Here is a 20,125-nt window from a genome sequence, read left to right on the forward strand (position 1 = left end):
AGCACTGTAAAAAAATGGTTGTTGGTCCCTTTAAGCCTGAAGACGTGAAATACCGTATTTACTCGCATAATGAACGCACTCTCATTGTATATGCACCCCCAACTTCAGTGCGGCAAAATGAAGACTTTTTTTCTCCCGCGTAATCAACACACCCTCTACATTCGTCCCTGCAGTCCCGCTAACAGACACATGGCACCTTCTAGCCTGTTAGGTCTGTTCCGTTTCTGTTATTATGCCGACCCATCTCAGCTCGCTCCTTCCTCCCTCACTTCACCCACTGCCTCTATCTGCGCGCAGCACGTCTCCTTCACAAACGATGCGAGTGCAGAGACATCACAGCTGATATGCACACAGCGAGCAAAGGTCGCGAAACTGCCTGCGCTAACCAACGGTCGCTTCTTGCAAACACGAAATATTGGTGTTTGTGATTTTCGTGCTCGTAAATCACGATGCTCGTGATTTTCGAGCGACGTAGACAAGGTTTGTTGTCGTCATGGCTGTCGCGAAGGGCCATTCGTCGCCATCTGGTCGCAGGTTTCTAGATAACCAGAAAAATTTCTTGTCACCCAGAAAAGATCGTGATGATTTCTGCGTTATGGTTGCACCACCGATTATCGCTTCGATTGCAATTTGTTTTCATGCTTGTTATTCATGCGTACTTCAAGGACCGCAAGATATAGTTGTCGCGGTCGTCGGGCGAGGTTGCCACGAAGTTTGCAGAGTGCATCGTAACAGGCACTTTTGGGTGCCCCTTGAAATTCCAGCAGATATTACTGTTGCAGTTAAAAGATTGCGAGAAAAGAAAGCCGGGAGATGCTTTATGGAGTGCGCAGGCGGCATAGGGACAGCTTGCAGAAGATAGTGCGTTCAACCACCAAAGATGAATGAAGTGCAACTATATCTCTTCACTAAAAGTGCAACAAAGAAGCTGTTGCCAAACAGCGTACGTGAATGTAAATTGTGAAAGGCTAAGCGACCTACCTTTTTTTTTTTTTTGCACCACTCCATTTTTGCTCATCTTAAGAGTTTTCGTAATATTTGCACCGCATAATAAACGCATCTCCAGCTGTGCTCAGACTTCTCGTGAAAAAAAGTGTGTTATTACGCGAGTAAATACGATATAGAGGCAAACATGCGGCTCACATTAAACATTATATCCGCGGACGCACAAGAATACACCATTATAATATAGCGCCACTTAATCAAAGCAAAGAACTTGGACATAATGCTGTTAATGCCTGGTCGGCACCACTGTACAAAAAGAAAAGGGACTGCAGTTTGAGTAGCTTGACCATTGTGAGTATGAAGGGCGTCTTTCTTTAGATGTCACAGGCTTGCATTTGTATCTCGTGTTGCTGGTAGTGTGAATTCATTTGTTTTGAGGCCGTCAGAAGAGAAGCAACCCATGAGCTCAAGGAGCTCGCGGCAAGATTTTGGGCATGGTATAATATGGTCTTTGTTGACAGTAACAGCCTTCACATTTCCCAGTGATGCCTTGCTTATCTGATTCATCCTCTGAGTGCAATTTTCACGTGCAAGAGGAGCTCGTCCTCTGTTAAGGCGGCATTCAAGTAACACCAGTGTTTGCCGCATCAAGCGGCCTCCATTGAAGACTTATCATGCAGCTGCTTGCGAGACAAAGGTTGCTGTAAGATGCAACCTGGCTGCGCATTTGTTGATGAGAAGTTGCTGCTTTGTGATTATATTACGTACAATCATTCCGAACAACTTTTATCTCACATTCAACATCTTGGAAAGAACAGCACGACCGCAAGACATTAAAACTTTTTAGCGACCAAAATAATGCAACATACTTTGAAGTAGAGTTGTAAATAAGGTCTTCGACATGAATCAGGTGGACAAAAAAAAAACATTAAAAATGGCTTTTTGAGAACTTTCAGAAGTCAGTGTCTTTGGTTCGTCATTTACATTTCATCACAATTATTTCATTGTAATAATACCATGAAGTGATCGAACAAGAAAGCGATAGTGTAAAAGTTCATGAGTGCCGATTTTTATTATCCAAGTTTAATTGAAAGTTTAATGTATTTGGGGCAATAAATTCTTGAAAACAAACATCTCGTGTGTTTTGTTATGTTTGTGGTTTTTTTATGTTTCCCAAGAGGGAAGCAAGAATAATAGAATTTTAAGATTTTCTATTATTCTTTGTGGGAAATAATTACAGTGATTCAGAAGTGCGCCATTCTTTACTAAAGTGCAGTTAAAGTTGAGAAATCACAAAATTGGCAGAAAAGCATTTTTGCAGCCAAAATATCTAGTATATATATTTTTTTCACAAATGTAACTTGGAACGATTGTACTGGCCCTCGTGCATTGGCCCACAAATAAATTCCATCAGAATTGGGAATGGTGGCGTCGTATTTTGATCTCGCTCACTCTGCACCCTCTCACAGGACCCAGTGCTGACACAAACTAACAAAAAGCTTTCAAGTGCTATGAGCATTTGTTTAAACATTCAATAGTACTTGTCTATATGACCGTGTTACAAAAAAACTGCTGAGGGGGGCCATACTTTTCTTTGATATAAATGTGATGATGTGGCACTGTCTGTTCCATTAGCAATCTGTGTCGAAGAGTGCCCCTTGGGAAAGCGCCTGTTTCTCATTAGTCCAGGCACAATCAAATTTCGTGTGTACCGATCGGACATTCTCCTACACATAACAAAGTGAATTGGGGAACATGATGAAGTGAATATAAAATATTGTCAGCTTTGTTTTCATTCTACTGCTCTCAAAGGAATTAAAAATGGGCGATACCTCAGGCCAATCAGTTACAGCAAACAGGTTTGCTTGAAGCTCAATATGTTTCGGCATTTCTGGTTGGCGAAATGTAGTTAAAATGTAATTAATATGTATCTTCTGGCCAGCATTTTGACTTGGCACGACTACAAACAGCAGGCCGATGGGCCTTATTGATGTGATCACTCTAATTGCATACTTGGATGTTGTAATAAAGGTGCAGAGCATATGTTTGAATGAAAGAAGAGAATTTAGAGCACTCGTTTTTTTTTTAACACAATCTTAATGAAGACCAGAAAGACAGTGCAGGGTGCATTAATAGAACTGTTTTAAAGGCGTTGTAGTAATTGTGAAATATATAAATGCAAAGAAAGTAAAGTGAACAAAAAGACAACCAGCAGGCACCAAGCCTGCAACATTCGGGGACATTGTACTCATGTAATGTGTTGGCCTGCACAAGCTGTCAATTCTCAGAAGTCTGTTTGCTTGCTGTTGAAGGCATGACATTCACACAAATTTTCCACACCAATATCTGCGAGTGCACTTAGGGTGAATAGCGAATACAACTAGCGCACTTTTAGATGGGGCTTCATGTGCATTGGAACTAGCGCCGTGTTCGTGCACGTCCTCAGCAGAGGCAGCAGGAGCCGATCAAGCACGCCGCTGCAGCGTTCTCTGGAAGACGAGGAGGACAACACCGAGAACCTGAACCCAGACGAGCTGTACAGCTCACTGCTGCGCCGCACCACGGCCCAGATCCACCGGCTGGCATTGGACCCGGTGCGGGGTACGGACTCGACGGACTCCACCCTGACGCCCACCTCCCGAGGCGCGGAGCTGTTGCTGCCCCCGTTGGGAGGAGGCAGCTTCCGGCAGCGGCTGGCACCCCAGAACTGGGAGGAGTCGTGCACCTTTACGCAGCAGCGACTGACCGGCAGCCGGGAGGCCTCGCCTGTGAAGCGCATGGCCAGCTGGGATTACGTGAGTGTCAAGCCTCTGTGCACGTGCATCGTCGCAGAAGCCGACAGGCTTAGCTTGTTCTTCTCTCAGTCATTAAATGAGAGCCTTTAGCCGGAGCACGTGTGCGCCAGTATGTAGAGAAAGGCAGACGGCGTGCTACTGCTTGTCGTGCGAGTACTCCAACACGTTGGCCATTGCTGTGGCATGCTTTCTGCAGTATTTGCTGTTATCATTCTACAAGCCTTACAAAACTACATTCAACCGTCTTATCTTTTTTCAAGTTTCTATATTTCCTAAGCTCGGAATTTGTGGGTGTGTTATGCCACGTGATTAAATTAAATATTGCCAGATCAGTACTATAGCTAAAGTTTTTGTTGCTAGTAAATGTTTAAATGCCTCTGTTAGGGGCTGAGCAAGGTATTTCACGCAGCATGTGGTTCACACCAAATGTTTTCATTGCGGCATTATTATTTACAACTACTTGCTGCTGGCATCAATAAAATGTGTTGACCCATTGTGTAATTTTCTTATTTTCACAGGATGGTGAAACTGGTATGCATCGGATCCGGCGAACGTCACTCGATGGTGGTGTTGCAAAAAGTGGTATGACCATGTAAATTTTGCTTTCAACGCTTGTGCTTGGTTGCTTAGTTATGTGAGCTCTTTCCTTTTTATATATCACTGATTATTATGTTAGTGTTAGAATTACCAAATATAAGAATGAATTATCTTTTTTTCCTTTCAGAACAAGACACCCTAAATAACATTTTCGCCATCCTGCAAAACCCAAACAGCAGGTACGTTTTGTTGACTTTAAACAAATTGTGTACTAGTTTAAATTTCACATAGCAGTGCTGGTTATCATATTTTGTAAATGTAGGCTTGTGTGAATACAGTATTTGCATTTGCAACGATTCGACTTTAAATATGTCAGCATGTAACACACCCTGTAAAGGTGGTTTCACTGGAGTGGAAGTGTTGAGCAGTGAAAACGCCTACTCTGGGGAAATTCGCACTGTCATTGCATTCCACTTGTGATGATCATTTATTATCCTTACAGTACTCATCATTTAAGTTTAAACACTTGTTATACCGGCCTGCATGCTCAGAGTATACTAAATTTTAAAACGCACCATAGAGATGATCCCGGATGTATCGAACTCTTAACGGGATTGCGAATTAGCTGGATATATTGATAACTTGGAATGCGAAATATGCATATTTCAGGCCTAAATTGAAGCATTTATAGGCTTGTAAATCATCAAAAGTGCTTACGAAATGATTAGCTCACATTATAACGAAGAACAAGGCATGAACTGCAAGTTACCGTGCTTAATTTCACATGAAAATAGTCCGCAAACTTGTCTTGCTTTTTTCGCGCCATCAAGTTCCTGTCATTCTCAATATCATTGAAGCTTTTCAAATTGGCGATTCGGCTCCTTTGGCCACAACAGCATTGATTCACACAGAACGTCAATGCAAGCTTTGTAGCGCGGCAAAAGGTTGGCTAGCGGCAGCAGCGAAGGTGTTGGCATATTCATAACTAGAGACCGGATTATAATAGGCAAATGCCTATTTTGTTCCTTGCGTTCCTATCGTACCATTTTGATAGATGAGCATGAATTAGAGGTTCAGAACGTACCATTTTGATATATGAGCATGAATTAGAGGTTCAGAAGGGCTTTTGTGGTGTTTTATAGTGCCTATAAATGCCTAGTTTGGGTGTTCGTGCCCAAGTCCCTGTAAGTGCATATAAATGCCTATTTTCCAAATGAGCGCGTATATGAGTGCTATTCATGCCGAAATTTTGTTTCCGAGCGTGGTGTGAAACCGTTACTCATGTAAAAAAGGCAGCGTTGATATTTCCAAACACTATAAGGTTCAACGAAGACAACGCTGACATGCTGCGAGCGATTGGAGGAGAAGCATGAGGAGTGCAAAAGACGCTATTTCTGCAGATATGAGTGGAAGAATGTCTCAGTGTCTGCAGGGGAAGGAGGAGAGAGAATTAAAGATGGAGTAAGAAAATGAAAGTGACGTCTATGGTCGAAGACGTGGCGACCACTTTCTACAAATAGCTGTTCAGTGCCCTGAAGGAGCTGAAGAAGCCCCCTAAAAATGTGGGTGTTGTGGTGGGAAAGGAAAAGCAGGTTTTTCTGGACACCCGCGGGTAGCTGGAGAACGAATGGAAAACAATGGAGGACCATTCATGTAATGCTCTTGTTGATTCAGTGGTGGCGAAAATTGCCAAATCGTTATACTTTAGACAGCGAAGTCCGAGACAGGCGCCGGCATGTTTGCAAGTAACGGTGTACTTAGCATGCATTCATCGATGCTTGAATATGCTTGTTCTATACGAGATCATTTGTCATATGTCTTTAAGTGACAAACATTAAAAAATACAGAACAGTTCTTCAAGGTTTCTCCTAAGTCACTACTCAAGAATGACAGCTGTAGCAATACAAAAAGTGAACTAGGATGGGAAATACTATCATTGCATCAAATTAAACTGCAAATAAAGCTCCTATGTCAAGCATTTCATGCTAAACTCGCATTCAAAAATGAATGCACCTAAACAGTCCTCTTCACACAATGGTAATTAAGATTTAAGAATGTTGTATCAGATATAATTTTTCTAACAATTCTTTCTTCTTAGTTTCATGACAGAAAGAAATGGCTTATAAAGAGAAGAAAGTGTGTTGTGTCAATGAAGGCGTGTGTCCTTTGACATTGTAACCCATCTGTTGTAGCGCCTTCAGGTAAAAAAATGTGATGCGCACCTCGCTTGTGTTTTGATTGTAATTTACTTTTTTAAGCATTTTTCTCCAGGTGACATAGTAAGTTGTAGTTAGACACTAGAAATTCTTGCATGCCCAAAGAAAAGCATTCTACCATGTTGATTTTTCAAATTGGTTCGCTACGAGCCACAACAGCATGATGCGATGAAGCAAACTTCAATCTTTTGCCTCTCGTCCCACGTAGTCATTGTGAGCCTTATTCCTTCCCTGTTTTCTTCAGTATCGGGGCTGGAGAATCCCATGACGCATACGCACCAAGAACAACATGCATAAGCAAGGTCACGTGCGCATAACGTGCCTTAGTCAACTTGTGGACGTATGCCATCGATGTTGTGTCGTTTCGGCATTCTCTGTTGTGTATTACCATTTTCTGTGGGGTGAATCAGTGAGTGCGTGTACTTTAGAAGAGGCTGGCAAGGAACATGTATTGTGACCACGATACATCATGTCACTTCGCTGAAACTGCGGTCAGAGACTATGCACCAAACACAAGCTAAGCGTTGTCAAAGTTGGTGAAGGCACTAGAGAGGAACGACGAAAAAATGAACGCAAGCGAAATGGGGTAGTAGCAGTAGCAGCAGTAGTATATAGTAGTAGTAGTAGTGTTAGTATGAATGGTTTTACGTAAAAAACCACAATATGAATATGAACGATGCCGTAGTGGAGGTCTCTGCAAATTTTGACCATCTGGTGTTCCTTAACGTGCATGGACATTGCCCAGTACACGGGCATCTACTTTTTCGCCTCCATCCAGATGTGAACGCCGCGCCCAAAATCGAACCCGCGGCATTCAGGTCAGTAGCAGAGCACCCTATAGCGACTGGTCCATTGAGGCGGATGCAAAACTAGGGATGATTAGTGAATGGCATCGAAAGGCTATTCAAAACAAGAACAAATATAATAACAAACTTTCATTCATTACACTGATTTTGAAAGGCACAGTGACACAGTGAAAAGAAAGACATAGAAACAAAGAGCACTGTCTTTCTTTTCCTTTTGCCTTTGCACTTATCTTTCAAAATTATATGAAGCAGCTAGCCCTAACCAAAGTACTCCTCATTCATGCTACACAATAGAACACAAAAATTGCACATGTCAAGTAGAGTAATGTCACAAGCTACGCTCTTAATGAGTTAGCATTTAAAAAGTATGATATAATCAAGAGACGAGACATTTTCGTTTGTTTTATAGATATAGCTAGCATTTAATGAAGTTCCGATGAAGAGCGTACGGTATGCGACGTCAGCCCATCGATGTCAACGTGAAGGAGCGACGTAAAAACAGGACCATTCCTTGGTGTATATGTCACTCCCTAGATCTTGGGGCGCACGTCTGTGAGAAGGGCCAGTGGCATTCATTAGAAATTGAGCGTTTTTCCGCAACTTGTAATTTAGCAAATCTTAACAGGAATGATCCGGAGTGCCCAGTGCACTGTTACGCTTGTCAGCTTGAAATGCTCAAACCTAGTGAAGGGCCCTATAAGGTGTTCAACGATAGGGGAGAAATGGGTCCTACACAATTAGACTTAGCACTCTTCTCTTCTGGGGTATCAGGGGCCTGGGTTGCTCCTGCGCTGCCCTTCCCAGCCAAAATGAAATGGAAGAGACCCAGGAGAGTTTTAATGGAATGGTGGACACTTGACGCACAATGCCTGACAATAAAACGAAAGACCACACACTGCTAGTAGCGTGGGAAATGCATGCCCATGTTCAATGGTTGGTACCTTTGTGCTATCTTAAACAATAGAATTTTTTTTTGCTTCTTGCCGTAGATACAAGTCACCGAAGTTGTTTTGGGATATTTCAATATTTGTAGAAATTTATTGTGCCTGTAATTATGATTTTGAGGGCCTAAAATGGTGTTTTACCTGCCTGTCTTTGGCACCTAAAACACACTTCTTTAGTGCCTAAAAATTCGGCCTCTATGCATAACCGCACGGGTATACTTATGCGGCAACAACAGCTACGATCTCTGCATTGATGCAATCAGAAATAGCTATGTTGTACTGTGCACCGAGGAAGTCGCCCACTGTCCGAGATGGTTGCTGGAAACGCTTATAAGTCGCAGAATTCACCGAGGCACCATACGCTGTTGTCGGCGATTATGGCGCACTCTAGGTCGTCACCTGGGCCACAAGGAAAGTTCTCGACGCTGCTTTACTTGACTTTACTCCAAGCACCAGTCATAATTTAAATCTCAACGTGCAGGTCAACGTTCTCTTAAACTCCCGATTGGGGATTTATCAGGAAAGAGGCGACAAGTGCACAAGCCGCAAGACAACGCCAAGCCATGACACTGAGTTCCCAACGTAGACATGTTGGCGATATCGATGTCACTTGTGGCTTTATAGCTGGCAGCCACTGCTTTCAGCAGCTTTGATGTGAAAAGCTAGAAAAAGCGTTGGCTCCAAGACATGAGGCCGAAAGCACTGAAGATGCGTCACCAGGTTGCACATTTTTAAGGCCATGCTTTTCAGGTTCACATGCCATTGTGCGCTAACAAAGAAGGAAGGGAGTGCGCACATTGCAATGAGATCGCAGAGTCCCTTTGCATTCTCATTTCGGTGTCCTCCGCACTCGGTCTTTTTGAAAAACACTATGCCTGTGCGTTAAGACCTGCAGATCGTGCATCAAACATGCACTCGCAAGCGCTGTGCAACGAACCAGATCAGCGCGATGGAGTAACACCTCCTTTTTGTCACCTGTGCGCGAAAACGGATAGGATTGTGTTATAATGCGGCAGAAAATTGATCAATTTGGCTAGGAAAAATGCACTTTCTGGGCTTTAGCGCGGCGCAGCGTTTTATACAGTGAATGACAAGACTCGCAACAGTCAAAGAAGAGCATGTTGCAAACAATGCTACCTTGACTGTGTGTGCAAGAACTGCTGGCTTCATTTTCACCTGCACTGCTTGCTGCCCCTGCAGGACAGAGCATCGCAAGCAGGCCCTGTCTGAACTCGTGCCGCTCACCAAGGATGGCTCACCGGAGCTGTGGGACGAGAATTTCAGGAACGTACTAAGGTGCCTTGTGGAAAACCTTGAAGAACAAGTGGTGAGGATTCATGCCTAACACTCCTGACACCCATCAGATGTCGTACTTGCATGTACTCTTGTTAACCATTCATTTTTCACAACTACGCCTGCGGAATTCCTCATGCTTGAAAATAGTATGAAACAAGTTTCACCAAAATTAGTTTACAAGAAAAAAGTGGGATTTTCTTTGAAAAAGTGGCACAACACCTGTCCCATTGTCTCATAAGGGTACCAACCTGTCACTCTTTTGCCAAATTTGTAGGACGAAAAAGCCCGATACAAGGGGTACTCTGGAGGGACACTTCAAAAACTGTGGGGTACTTTATTTGTGTGGCTCTGCTTGCTGCATTCAGCCCGGTGGTTGTCTGAGGTCTTCGCATATGAGGACCCTTTCTGCTTGTTTGGTTGGTGTAGATAAGGACGAACACTTCAGTTATGGCTCAACTCCTGCCTATATATAAAATTCTGGTCATGAATTGCAGCAACCCACATTGATGTAAAGTCACTTAATGCATTGAATTCTGTGTGTTCACAACTGATGTGTTAGATTTGTGAACTCTGTTCAGGCCTGAAATATTAGCTTTTCTCATAGATCTTGTGCATTTGTGTTCTCTTTCACTTTCTCGCTGTCTAAAGCACCAATTTTGTCATTCTTTTCCTATGTCCCTCATTTTGAAAAACAGACTTTCAGCCCCAGATTTTTGTACAATTGCCACTGCTTTTGTTGTGGTAAAAAAGTGTGGTCTTCTTCATAACAAAGTGCTGTTTTGTCACGTAATCATGCTTTTCTAAGTTGGAAAAAACAGCTGTACGTCCTTGTCATGGTAGTTAGGCTAAGTAAGGAATTGCTTCATCTTTTGTCAAGTGCACTTCCAACATGATTTTTGGCTGATATTAATTTCGAAATAAAATGCATACGTGCATGCTAACTATACTTTTCTCAAGATGATCTAGAATTTAAGCTATCTTGCACACAATGTGAAACCGCTTTTTTAAAAAAAAAGGTTCAACAGCGCAAAACAAATTGAAACGGAACGTATCACTGATACCATGCATCGCGAATGTGCCAAATGTATTTTGGGGGGGTTTTCTAAGTGTTCCTGATAAACTGCAGCAGAAAACATTGAGCTGATGGCAAGACGAAGTGGTAGAGAAAGCTTTTACTGAAAAAAAGTGGGACGCATTCGTCTCATTCTATGTGACCCGACAAAGTTCATACATTAAACTCGTTGGGCGTGTGAGGGAAACTCTTCGTTTTTAATCGCTGAACGGTGGTATTTAAACATGCCCCTAGTAAGATGGCCACCACAGCCACCATCTTGCCAGAGGAATAACACTTCAGCGCAATCATTTCCACTCCAGCAACTTTTTGAATCCTCCTTGGTTGCATCATGTTGCAACATGCACGCTTTTCCCATAAACGCTTTTGCACGCGTGCCAGCACTACGCAGGCAAAGTGGGTCAAGATTCCTCTCTTTTTATTTTGAATTTGAATTTGCTCACTTAAGCAACTTAGGGATTTTTAACAGACCTTTGCGTGAACCAATGTGCGTCTATTGTTCGAAAAGTGCACTAGACTGGCTACCTTGACAAAGGTGCATGCCCCTTGGGATTATGCTGCAGTAACATTAAAGTTATGTAATGAAAATAACCTTTGCAAGCCACAAATTTAATAAAAGACTTTGCAATTTGACAGTGTTGAGCAGTAATATTAGCCGAAAATGTATACCAGCTGTTCAATAGAAAGCTGTTGCCTGGAGACGAGGAAAATTTATTCTGCAAAAAAATTATTTACAAAGGTCCGCCACACGTTTAATGTGTCGAGAGGGCCTTCTCATGCCAGTTTTCAGAAGCTTTGGTTTTGCTCGTAGCGTTGTACGAGACACAGGGTCCCATATAGTTTCACTAGCCCCTCATATTGCGTAGTCGTCACGCGCACATGGATTTGCTCTGTGCTCCAGCGCTGCAAAAACACGCGCACCGCTCAAAACTGTCTTGCAACCCCACCGGAATTGAGTGAAGACGAGCTTGGAGTTTCAGGATGACAGCACCTCAGCTTCAAGTTTTGTGGTGACAATGTTTCGTGTTAGCCTGAGACATCTACAACTGTTCATGAGATCGTTCTGTTTACGGTCTACCTTTGTGCACAATCTTATAGCTACTCTGGTTACGCACGAAGTCCACACTTTGCTGAGGCATGTTGTTCTGGCGCCGGCTGTAGAGCTTCTCCTAATAACAAAAAGGTCTCCGGAGCACATCTTTGCCGTGACTATGGAGCAACACTAAAGGTTTCAGAACTGCACGGGACATTGTTCTTTTTGTAATACGATGTGCAAAATGCTAAGAAATATGCTTGGACGCATATATAGGAAGCCCAACGTAAGCGGAATCAGGTGGCTCATGGAAAGAGGTGACGATAGATGAAATAGCGAAGTTAACTAGACATCTGATTTACAAAGAGATAATTTATATCACGGGCATCCATCTATATTGCAACACCTGGAGGCTTTTATCGCAAGAAAACAAAAATTTACTGAGAAATCTTTAAGAGTTCATTTGAGTCTCACGAAAAACAGGCAATGCTTCACCGCATGGCACGAGCAATGAAACAGCACCTGGGTACCAATTTTCTTTGTCTATGTGCATAAAAACATTTTGTACATTTATCATTTTTATACCATTATTCTGTCATCTTCAAAATGTATGTTCTTAATTTTCTTTGTTTTGAACATTTTTGCATGTATATTGTTTTTTATTTTACTGTTTACCAGCTCGCAATTGTACACTTTCCACATTTTTATTAGTTTCAAAATATTTTTATTGTTGTACAACATTTATTTTTTGGAAAGATCATTTCATTGTGCAAAATTTGGTGTGCTGCAATGTGTGCTGGAGTGCTTCTCAAACTGGCAAAAGTGATCTCCCCGAACCGCACGGTAACAAAAGAGTTGACCCTTTGTGTTGTTCACAGGTGCCTGTAAAAGTGGCTGCCCTCAGAGCCCTGGCTGAACTGTTGAAGAGGCAACCACAACACTTCCACAATTATGCTGAGCTGACCTTGATTAAGATTTTCGGAACGTTCAAACAGTCCGAAAGAGAGGTTGGTTGCTGTCTTTATCTAGAAAATAGCGATTTCAACTGTAATGAGGTGGTATGGTTGTAGGGTGAACAGATCTTGATTGTTGCTTTGTTTGCAAAATTCAGTTTAGCAAATTCTCAAAGGCCTCTGAAATCAAATTCAGGGATCGCAAAATAATCTGTCAGATGGTCATCAGCAGAAACAACTTCTAAAAGTTCAAAGCGCAAATAGCATCGTTGACGAGGTAATCACAAGCCCACTGACCTCTGGATGCGCTACAGGCATTCGGCCAGCTGACAGTCGAGTTTCTCCTCGTACGCGCACTAACTCTGCTTATCTCGTATTCTTCGACACGATTGCACTATTCTTCATTCTTGGTCTGCATCGAGTGCACTTGGTCCTCGTGCTATGAAAACTGCGAAACATTATTATACAATGTCGCCCTCTCCATTTCGCATTCATTTCATTTCATTTCATTTCATTTATTTTACCCTCAATCGCACATAGCTTTACAGAGGGGAGTGGGGTACAAGAAAATAATAAACTATGAACAAGAGAAACATAGTGACATCAAAATGATAAAGATTACAAGACATGTAAATTTGATGTTAGGCAATACACTGGATGTATGTGTAAGTACCATCAGAAACATGGGGGAAACAGAATACAATAATATAAATGTACAATATACACTTCACGCGTCATCACGTAAGTACTCCTGTATTGTGGAAGAAAACAAGTCATGCTTTGACATGGAAACCATGTCCGAGGGAAGGTGGTTCCAGTCGTTGGATGTGCGTGGGACGAAGGAATGATGAAAAGTGTTAGTGCGGCAGCTAATGACGTGTACCTTATGTTGATGATCTAAACGAGCTGAGTAATAGGCAGGAGTGGTAATGAACTTATCTTTCAAAAGTGGATGATTGAATATCTTGCGAAAAAGTATGAGACGAGATGCTTTGCGATTCGTTTCGTTGGCAACACGTCTTTAGAATTGTTTTTGACATTCGGAAATTTAACTGGTTGTAAGCACCAACCACGCATGCTTCGATCCTTGGACACGCGAGGCTGCACGAGTGCAGCCCTTGAAAAGGGTCATTTTGGTTATAGTGCGGATGGCGACTCATGTTATAAGCGGTCTATACTTTACTTTCAAAATGGATAATGATTTCGGTCGAATAATTACGAACCAAATTTGTATAGTGTATATCGCATACTATAAAGAAAAATGGCCGTATTTGTCATGACAACTAACCTGCAGAGTATTTTTTTTTAATTGAAGGAAGGCCTGTGCAATCCTTTTTGGTTTATAAGAAGTGGAAGCAACTTTGAATTGTAGCAGGATTTGACTTTCAGTAGTATGCTAGCGATAACCTAAACACTATGTTATGTTTCAAAATTTACTATTCTTGGAGCATATAAGCCGGTATAACAACCTTTAAACTTGAAAAATTGAGTTGATTTGAGGGTAATTTGGTCATATAACCTTAAAGTCAAGCTTCACAGCAGTGCAGATTTTTTTTAATAGGGTGTATTCATGGCTTAGCATTCCTTCATTGCAGTGGAACCATCCTTACAATGGGTTACTTGTGTGCGAACACACACTGATATAGATGCTTTCACCCCTTAACACCCCTCTATAGCGGTGAGACCTTTATAGGAGTTACATGCAGACCAATATACATCTATTCATTCATTTCTAATATTTGGAAAGGACTTTAAATTCAAGTCTAGGTGAATTCACAGTAATATTTTTTAGAATATTTGAAGCATTCTAATATTTGCCAAAGCTTAGTATTTTGCCATATCATATTCTTCCCGAGGCATAATTTTTTGGGCTATAGATACCTGAAATTCTGATTTCCGAAAGTCAACATTTCTCCCATGTTCACATGAAATATGGAATACTGACATCAAGATTTTTGTACTATGTATCACGTGTACTATGTATCACACATTGATATAGATGCTTTCACCCCTAAGGGGGCAGACTGCTCTTAGACATTTTTTGTTTATTTCTTCAGTGATCTTGATGAAACTGTACAGAATTATGCAGTTTTTTCTGCTGATTTTAAATGTTTAATTAGTTTTCCTGTAACTCATTTTATTCCTGAGATAACTTAAGTTCATCCCCTATTGTTTAAGGCTGTCATACAAAATAGTGCTTGATTAAAAGTGATATTTAAAATATCCCAACATAGACTAATGACTATTGATTGAAATAATGCAAGAGGTTTTTTGTTTTTAAGCCTTTCTTAATTATTTTACAGCAAAATGAACTATCCCATCTTCAAAAGCAGTTGAAATCATGTTAAAATTTTCATGAGTGATTAATAAAAAGGCTTGTTCTCTAAATTCTGCTCCCATATTTGCACCCTACACACATACAGGTTTCCATTGCAAAAAGAATTATTATTGTACCTGCCCTAACTGCAGAGATATTGAGGCCTCAAAATTGAACTATTGTAAATTTACTTCTTTGAGAAAAATGGAAAAAACTGAAAACACACAGCTTCTTCAAAAAGCGACAATCATGGTGTGCATGTTTTGCAATCCTCATAAAAGTGCTCATGAATTCGTAGCAGAGCTTCTAACACAGGTGCCGGCAAATTAGAAAGAGGCCACGAAGTTAGTTCCCCATTTTTTTGCAGATTCTGCATGTCAACAGCACCAAGAATCCGGACAGTTAGTATGACATTACAAAAAAAGTACCACTTCCTGGTGTGTGAAAACTTGCAGAGAGATAGCGAAATGCTTGCAGATACCAAATATGTCAATTTTAAAAAATGATTTTTTTTGTCACTTTTTGGTCCCAAAGAGCAGTCTGCCCCCTTAACACCCCTCCACAGCAGTGAGACCTTTATAGGAGTTACATGCAGACCAATATGCATCTATTCATTCATTTCTAATATTTGGAAAGGATTTTAAATTCAAGTCTAGGTGAATTCACAGTAATATTTTTTAGGATATTCGAAGCATTCTAATATTTGCCAAAGCTTAGTATTTTGCCATATCATATTCTTCCCGAGGCATAATTTTTTGGACTATAGATACCTGAAATTCTGATTTCCGAAAGTCAACATTTCTCCCATGTTCACATGAAATATGGAATACTGACATCAAGCTTTTTGTACTATGTATCACGTGTGTAGCTTTTCAAATTGATTGGGCGTGGTGTAACTATTGGGATGCATGCTCACAAGTTTTCAAAAATTTTCACTGTTCTTATTTTGGAAGGAAATATTCAATTTGATTTGCACTCGGACTTTAATATTCAAATTCGGATTTCACTGAAAATTTTGCTATTCGCACAGCTCTAGTTTTTAAGCTTTGTAAAGCAAGTTACAAATCAGTCACATTTCATGTTAGAAAGGCGTAGTGTATTCTTTTCCTTTGTCGTGCGGAAATAAATATATCGGACAAAGTGGTGGTTGCATAAATAGCGGACTTATTTTCACAGTTCCCAGAATATACCTGTGGTTGTGCACCTTCACTAGCTAGCTGCACAGTCTTCTGCAACAGAGATCATTGAAACGGTGAAAATCGCAAGAACAGTTTGTTCTTTTGTAGACCTAACGGAAGTTTTTAATTAGAGAAAATGCAGTAATGTGGCTCTGCACATGTTAATGTACAGCATTTCAAATCATTCTGCTGCACCCCTTGGTTATCGTTGCATTATATTTTGCTTTGTTGACCCAACCAGACCTCCCAGCGCCTGTTCACACAGGTACGCAATCCGCCTTTGGGGAATACATGTTCTGTTAGAAGTCGGCACATCATCTGGTTGTCTTAAACCGTATCTTTTTTGTGCACCACAATGTTTCAGTGCTCGCAACAATTGAACCATACAAACGATTGGCATTGTGTCGATGCAAGACTAGGCAGCTGCACCCAAGTTAGTCAAGCCTTGTAGTCCGTGGCGTTCAGCCTTGCCGTCTCTGCTCGTAATCTGCAGTGCACGTTTGCTGTGTCTGTGCACAGGTGATCCGTGCCGCCGAGCTGTGTTCCATGGAGGCTGCTGCGGCGCTACCGCCGGAGCAAACCATGCGTCTCTTGCACTCACTCATTGGCGAGTCGGATGAGCAAGAATTGGTCATCGCTGCCATCAAGGTCATGTCTCGAGTGAGTTTCCATGGCACATCTGTGTTGCTTGGTTGCCCGTGCATGTCTAGTGAATTTTCAAGCCGGCTTTTACAAAAAGCATACTCATTCCTGGGCAGAATTTTTCAGTTTTGTTATTATTCAGAGCACACCTCTACTAAGGAAATGGTGGACAGTGTGTTGGTTATTTTAATATGCTTCTTGCCCCCTTTCCCCTCCACAACTTAGTTTTTCGTTACTGCAAGGTAACTATGAATATTATTGAAGTGCAACTGGCTGATCCTTCAATTTTTCAAGTACTATCTATGTGGCTTATCTTTTAAACTGCATCATATGACTACATGATATGAAGGCCCAGTATGCAAAAATGTGGTTTCATATACAGTTGAACACATTTATAACGAACTTAAACGTGCTGCAAAAAGTGGTTGTTGTATTAGTAGTTTATTTTGTTTGCACTCGCCTTTAAAAGCGTGCAGTTAACAACAAAGTCGTTCTTTTCTTCTGCACATTTTAATAAACTTCTAACAACATTGTTGGTACCAATTGGTAAACCTTTTCAGGTCTTCAAGCGACGCCCGCTGCATCTTTCGAGCGATTTAAACTGCCCTTACGATGAAGTCGCATCGTTTTATTGAACTACTACATGCGTTCGATCATTCGTGACTAGTTGTGTGCAGTGCATTGCCTGCTTGATTTACACAGTCACCATTCTGTCGTTTGCTGTTTACATGAGGCTGCGCATTCTTCATGCCTGCTTCACTCCGGAGTGTGCACAAGAGCGGGAATTGAACTGTTTATTAAAAGTGGCGAAGACAGGCATTTTGCAAGCAATGTGCACTTCTCCGTGAAACATACCAGTCCTGCACGATTGCGCGGCATGCCTAAAGGTGGGCATTTGGCAGAAGTTTGCCTAATTGGGATAGAAACTAAAGGAATGAGAAAATGCAACCGAAATATAATGGGAACAAACCAGACATTTCAAAGCTGCTCCTGCTTCTTCCTCAGGGGTGAGAAGGCCTGAGATGTGCTGTGCTTATATACAGTTGCTTGTCGTGTGTGAGAGGCTCCCCGTGACTCTTCGTAAGCCCTGCCAGTAGAGGGAGGGAAATGTCCCCATGGAGAAGTTCATATGCCCCGCTGTCTGCTGAATGTGCCAAGATTCAAGGAGCAGTCGCTGACGAGGGTTCCTTTATTTTTCCAGAATCACCGCGTCATCAGCACGGATGTGGCGGTCAAACTGCTCGCAATGTTCTGCTGCTGCGCTTCGTTCGCTGTTCGATTGGCAGAAGTCGTGCTATCTGCCACATTATTTCGTGAAATTTATTCGTTTCCCCAGTGTAGGAAGTAAGGCAGTCGGCGCACGGAATCCGGTATTCGACGCCCTGAGATTTTTCAGCAGGTGCGTGATCTATGGGCAGAGGGATGAAGCTGCCGATAGTGGTGAATGGCTTATAGGCGACGTCGACCCCTGCCTTTTTCAGTATACGGGCAATCGCTTTGCTGAGACCGGCAACGTAGAGGATTGGTTTGCGGTGTCCTTGCGGCGAAGCAGGTGTCAGATTTCCTCCATTGTTACTCTTGCGGAGGGCTCTGTGAACAAACGCTTTTGTTTAGCCGTTGGCGCTGAGGTCACGAATTTTTCCCTCTCCTTCTTCTATTGCTGTGGTGACAAGCAAATTCTTTAGGCCCTTCTAACAAGGCTTGGCACCACAGAAAGCTTGTGGCAGGTGGGGAGGTTCGAGCCGGACTGGAGGTCGCATTTTGAGTAGATGGGTTTCCTGGAAAAAAAAAAAAGCGCCAGGCTTGCGCGAGATGCGTGGCACAGTCACAGCGAAAGCTAGAAAAGCGACCTTTCAAAGCTTTTTCTAAACACTCTGAGTAGCTGCTAAAAGCACACTTGCTGGGTACCCAGTACGTCATAATCACAATTTTTGTGTAGTAGGCCAGCATTCACTATGCTATCTTTATTCATTCCTCAGAGAAGCGTGGCATCCGCTAAACACTTGCTCGGAACAACGATAAAAAAATTATGCCTCAAGTTGATATGTGCCACAGTTAATAGGTGATCAAGAACAAGTTTTCTAATGAGTTCGATCATTGGACAACCCACTCGCTATGCAGTTCGCATTATGTGATGCCTGGTTGTTCCTGTGATGTCCGAAATTCCTCTATTACTCACAACCAGAATTCCTTTCCCAACATTAGGCCTGCATAAGGCCAGTTTACAAACGAGTTCCAAGCACTGGCGTGGCTCAGTGGTAGAATGCTGAGCTGGCACGCAGCAGACCTGGGTTCGAATCTGATTGTGTCCTTGTTTTTTATTTACTGAGGCTTTTCTTCTTATTTCTTGCAATACTCGTTACAGACACCGGCAGTCAAGTGAGAGTAGAAACATTGCACACAGCGAGCGAAGGTCGCGAAACTTCCCAGGCCAACCGATTACGATACAGTACCTCAAAGCCCAATCACGTGCACATGATTTTCAAGTGACTACGACTGGATTTTCTGTCGCCATGGCTGTCGGGAAGGGCTTTTCGTCACACTTGGGTCACAGGTTTCTGGAAAGCCAGAAAAAAATTGCTTGTCGCCCAAAAAGGAGCGTGACGATTCCTGCAACATGGTAGCACCCCCAATCCTTGTTATCCGAGCATGCTTCACTGAATACAGTAGCGGCCTTACTCTGGTAATCATGGTTTGTTTTGATGCTTCGGTGGCAGCTCGCTACAATATTGGTTACTTGCTACAATGTATATGGCGATTTCGGCAACATGGTAGCACTCACGATTCTCACTCTGAATGCAATTAGCTCTTCATCCTTGTTATGTGCACATGCTTCACGGAACGCAAGATATAAGCTCTCCCTTCTTCAGTTACTTCTCATGTGGACAGCGAGGTGGCGGATGTATGTTGTTACCGACGATTTGTTTTGAATTTCGATGCTTTGGTGGAAGCTCTCTACAATATTGCTTACTTGCTGCAATGCCAATGGCATTGCCGCGGTCGTCGTGCGAGGTTGCCACAGGGTTGGCAAAGTGCGTCGTAGCGTTCTGTTCTGGGCACCCCTCGAGATTGCAGGAGATACCACTGTTGAGGTTAAATGATTGCGAGAAAAGAAAGCTGCGAAAGGCTTTTATGAGTGCTTGAGCGGCGCGGAGACAGCTTGCAAAAGATAGAGCTATCACCCACTGAAGATGAGAAAAGTACAACAAAGAAGCTGTTTCCAAGCAGTGTACGCATATGTCAATTGCAAAAGGCTATTCGACCAAACTGTTGTTGTTTTTTTTTTTTGCATTACTGCATTTTTTGCTCATCCTGAAAAAGTTTCGTAAAGTTTGCCCTGTGTAATAAACGCACCCACAGCTTTGCTTCGATTTTTCAGGAAAGAAAGTGC

General features: G+C 42.2%; 1 protein-coding gene across 11 annotated transcripts in view; it reads left to right on the top strand.

Moving 5' to 3' along the window:
- LOC119171618 (CLIP-associating protein 1-B) overlaps nucleotides 1-20,125 on the top strand; it is a 274,680-nt gene that overhangs the window by 241,291 nt on the left and 13,264 nt on the right. For 10 of the 11 annotated variants that reach the window (XM_037422393.2, XM_037422396.2, XM_075892178.1 and 7 more), the window contains 6 exons: nucleotides 3,392-3,740; nucleotides 4,259-4,322; nucleotides 4,465-4,516; nucleotides 9,444-9,570; nucleotides 12,523-12,651; nucleotides 16,612-16,752. In XM_037422393.2, coding sequence (XP_037278290.2) covers nucleotides 3,392-3,740; nucleotides 4,259-4,322; nucleotides 4,465-4,516; nucleotides 9,444-9,570; nucleotides 12,523-12,651; nucleotides 16,612-16,752 — 862 coding nt within the window. The remainder of the gene's footprint in view (nucleotides 1-3,391; nucleotides 3,741-4,258; nucleotides 4,323-4,464; nucleotides 4,517-9,443; nucleotides 9,571-12,522; nucleotides 12,652-16,611; nucleotides 16,753-20,125) is intronic. The other variant, XM_075892179.1, reaches the window with a different exon arrangement.

Source organism: Rhipicephalus microplus, chromosome 4 (assembly GCF_043290135.1).
Source record: "Rhipicephalus microplus isolate Deutch F79 chromosome 4, USDA_Rmic, whole genome shotgun sequence".
Taxonomy (NCBI): Eukaryota; Metazoa; Arthropoda; class Arachnida; order Ixodida; family Ixodidae; genus Rhipicephalus; species Rhipicephalus microplus.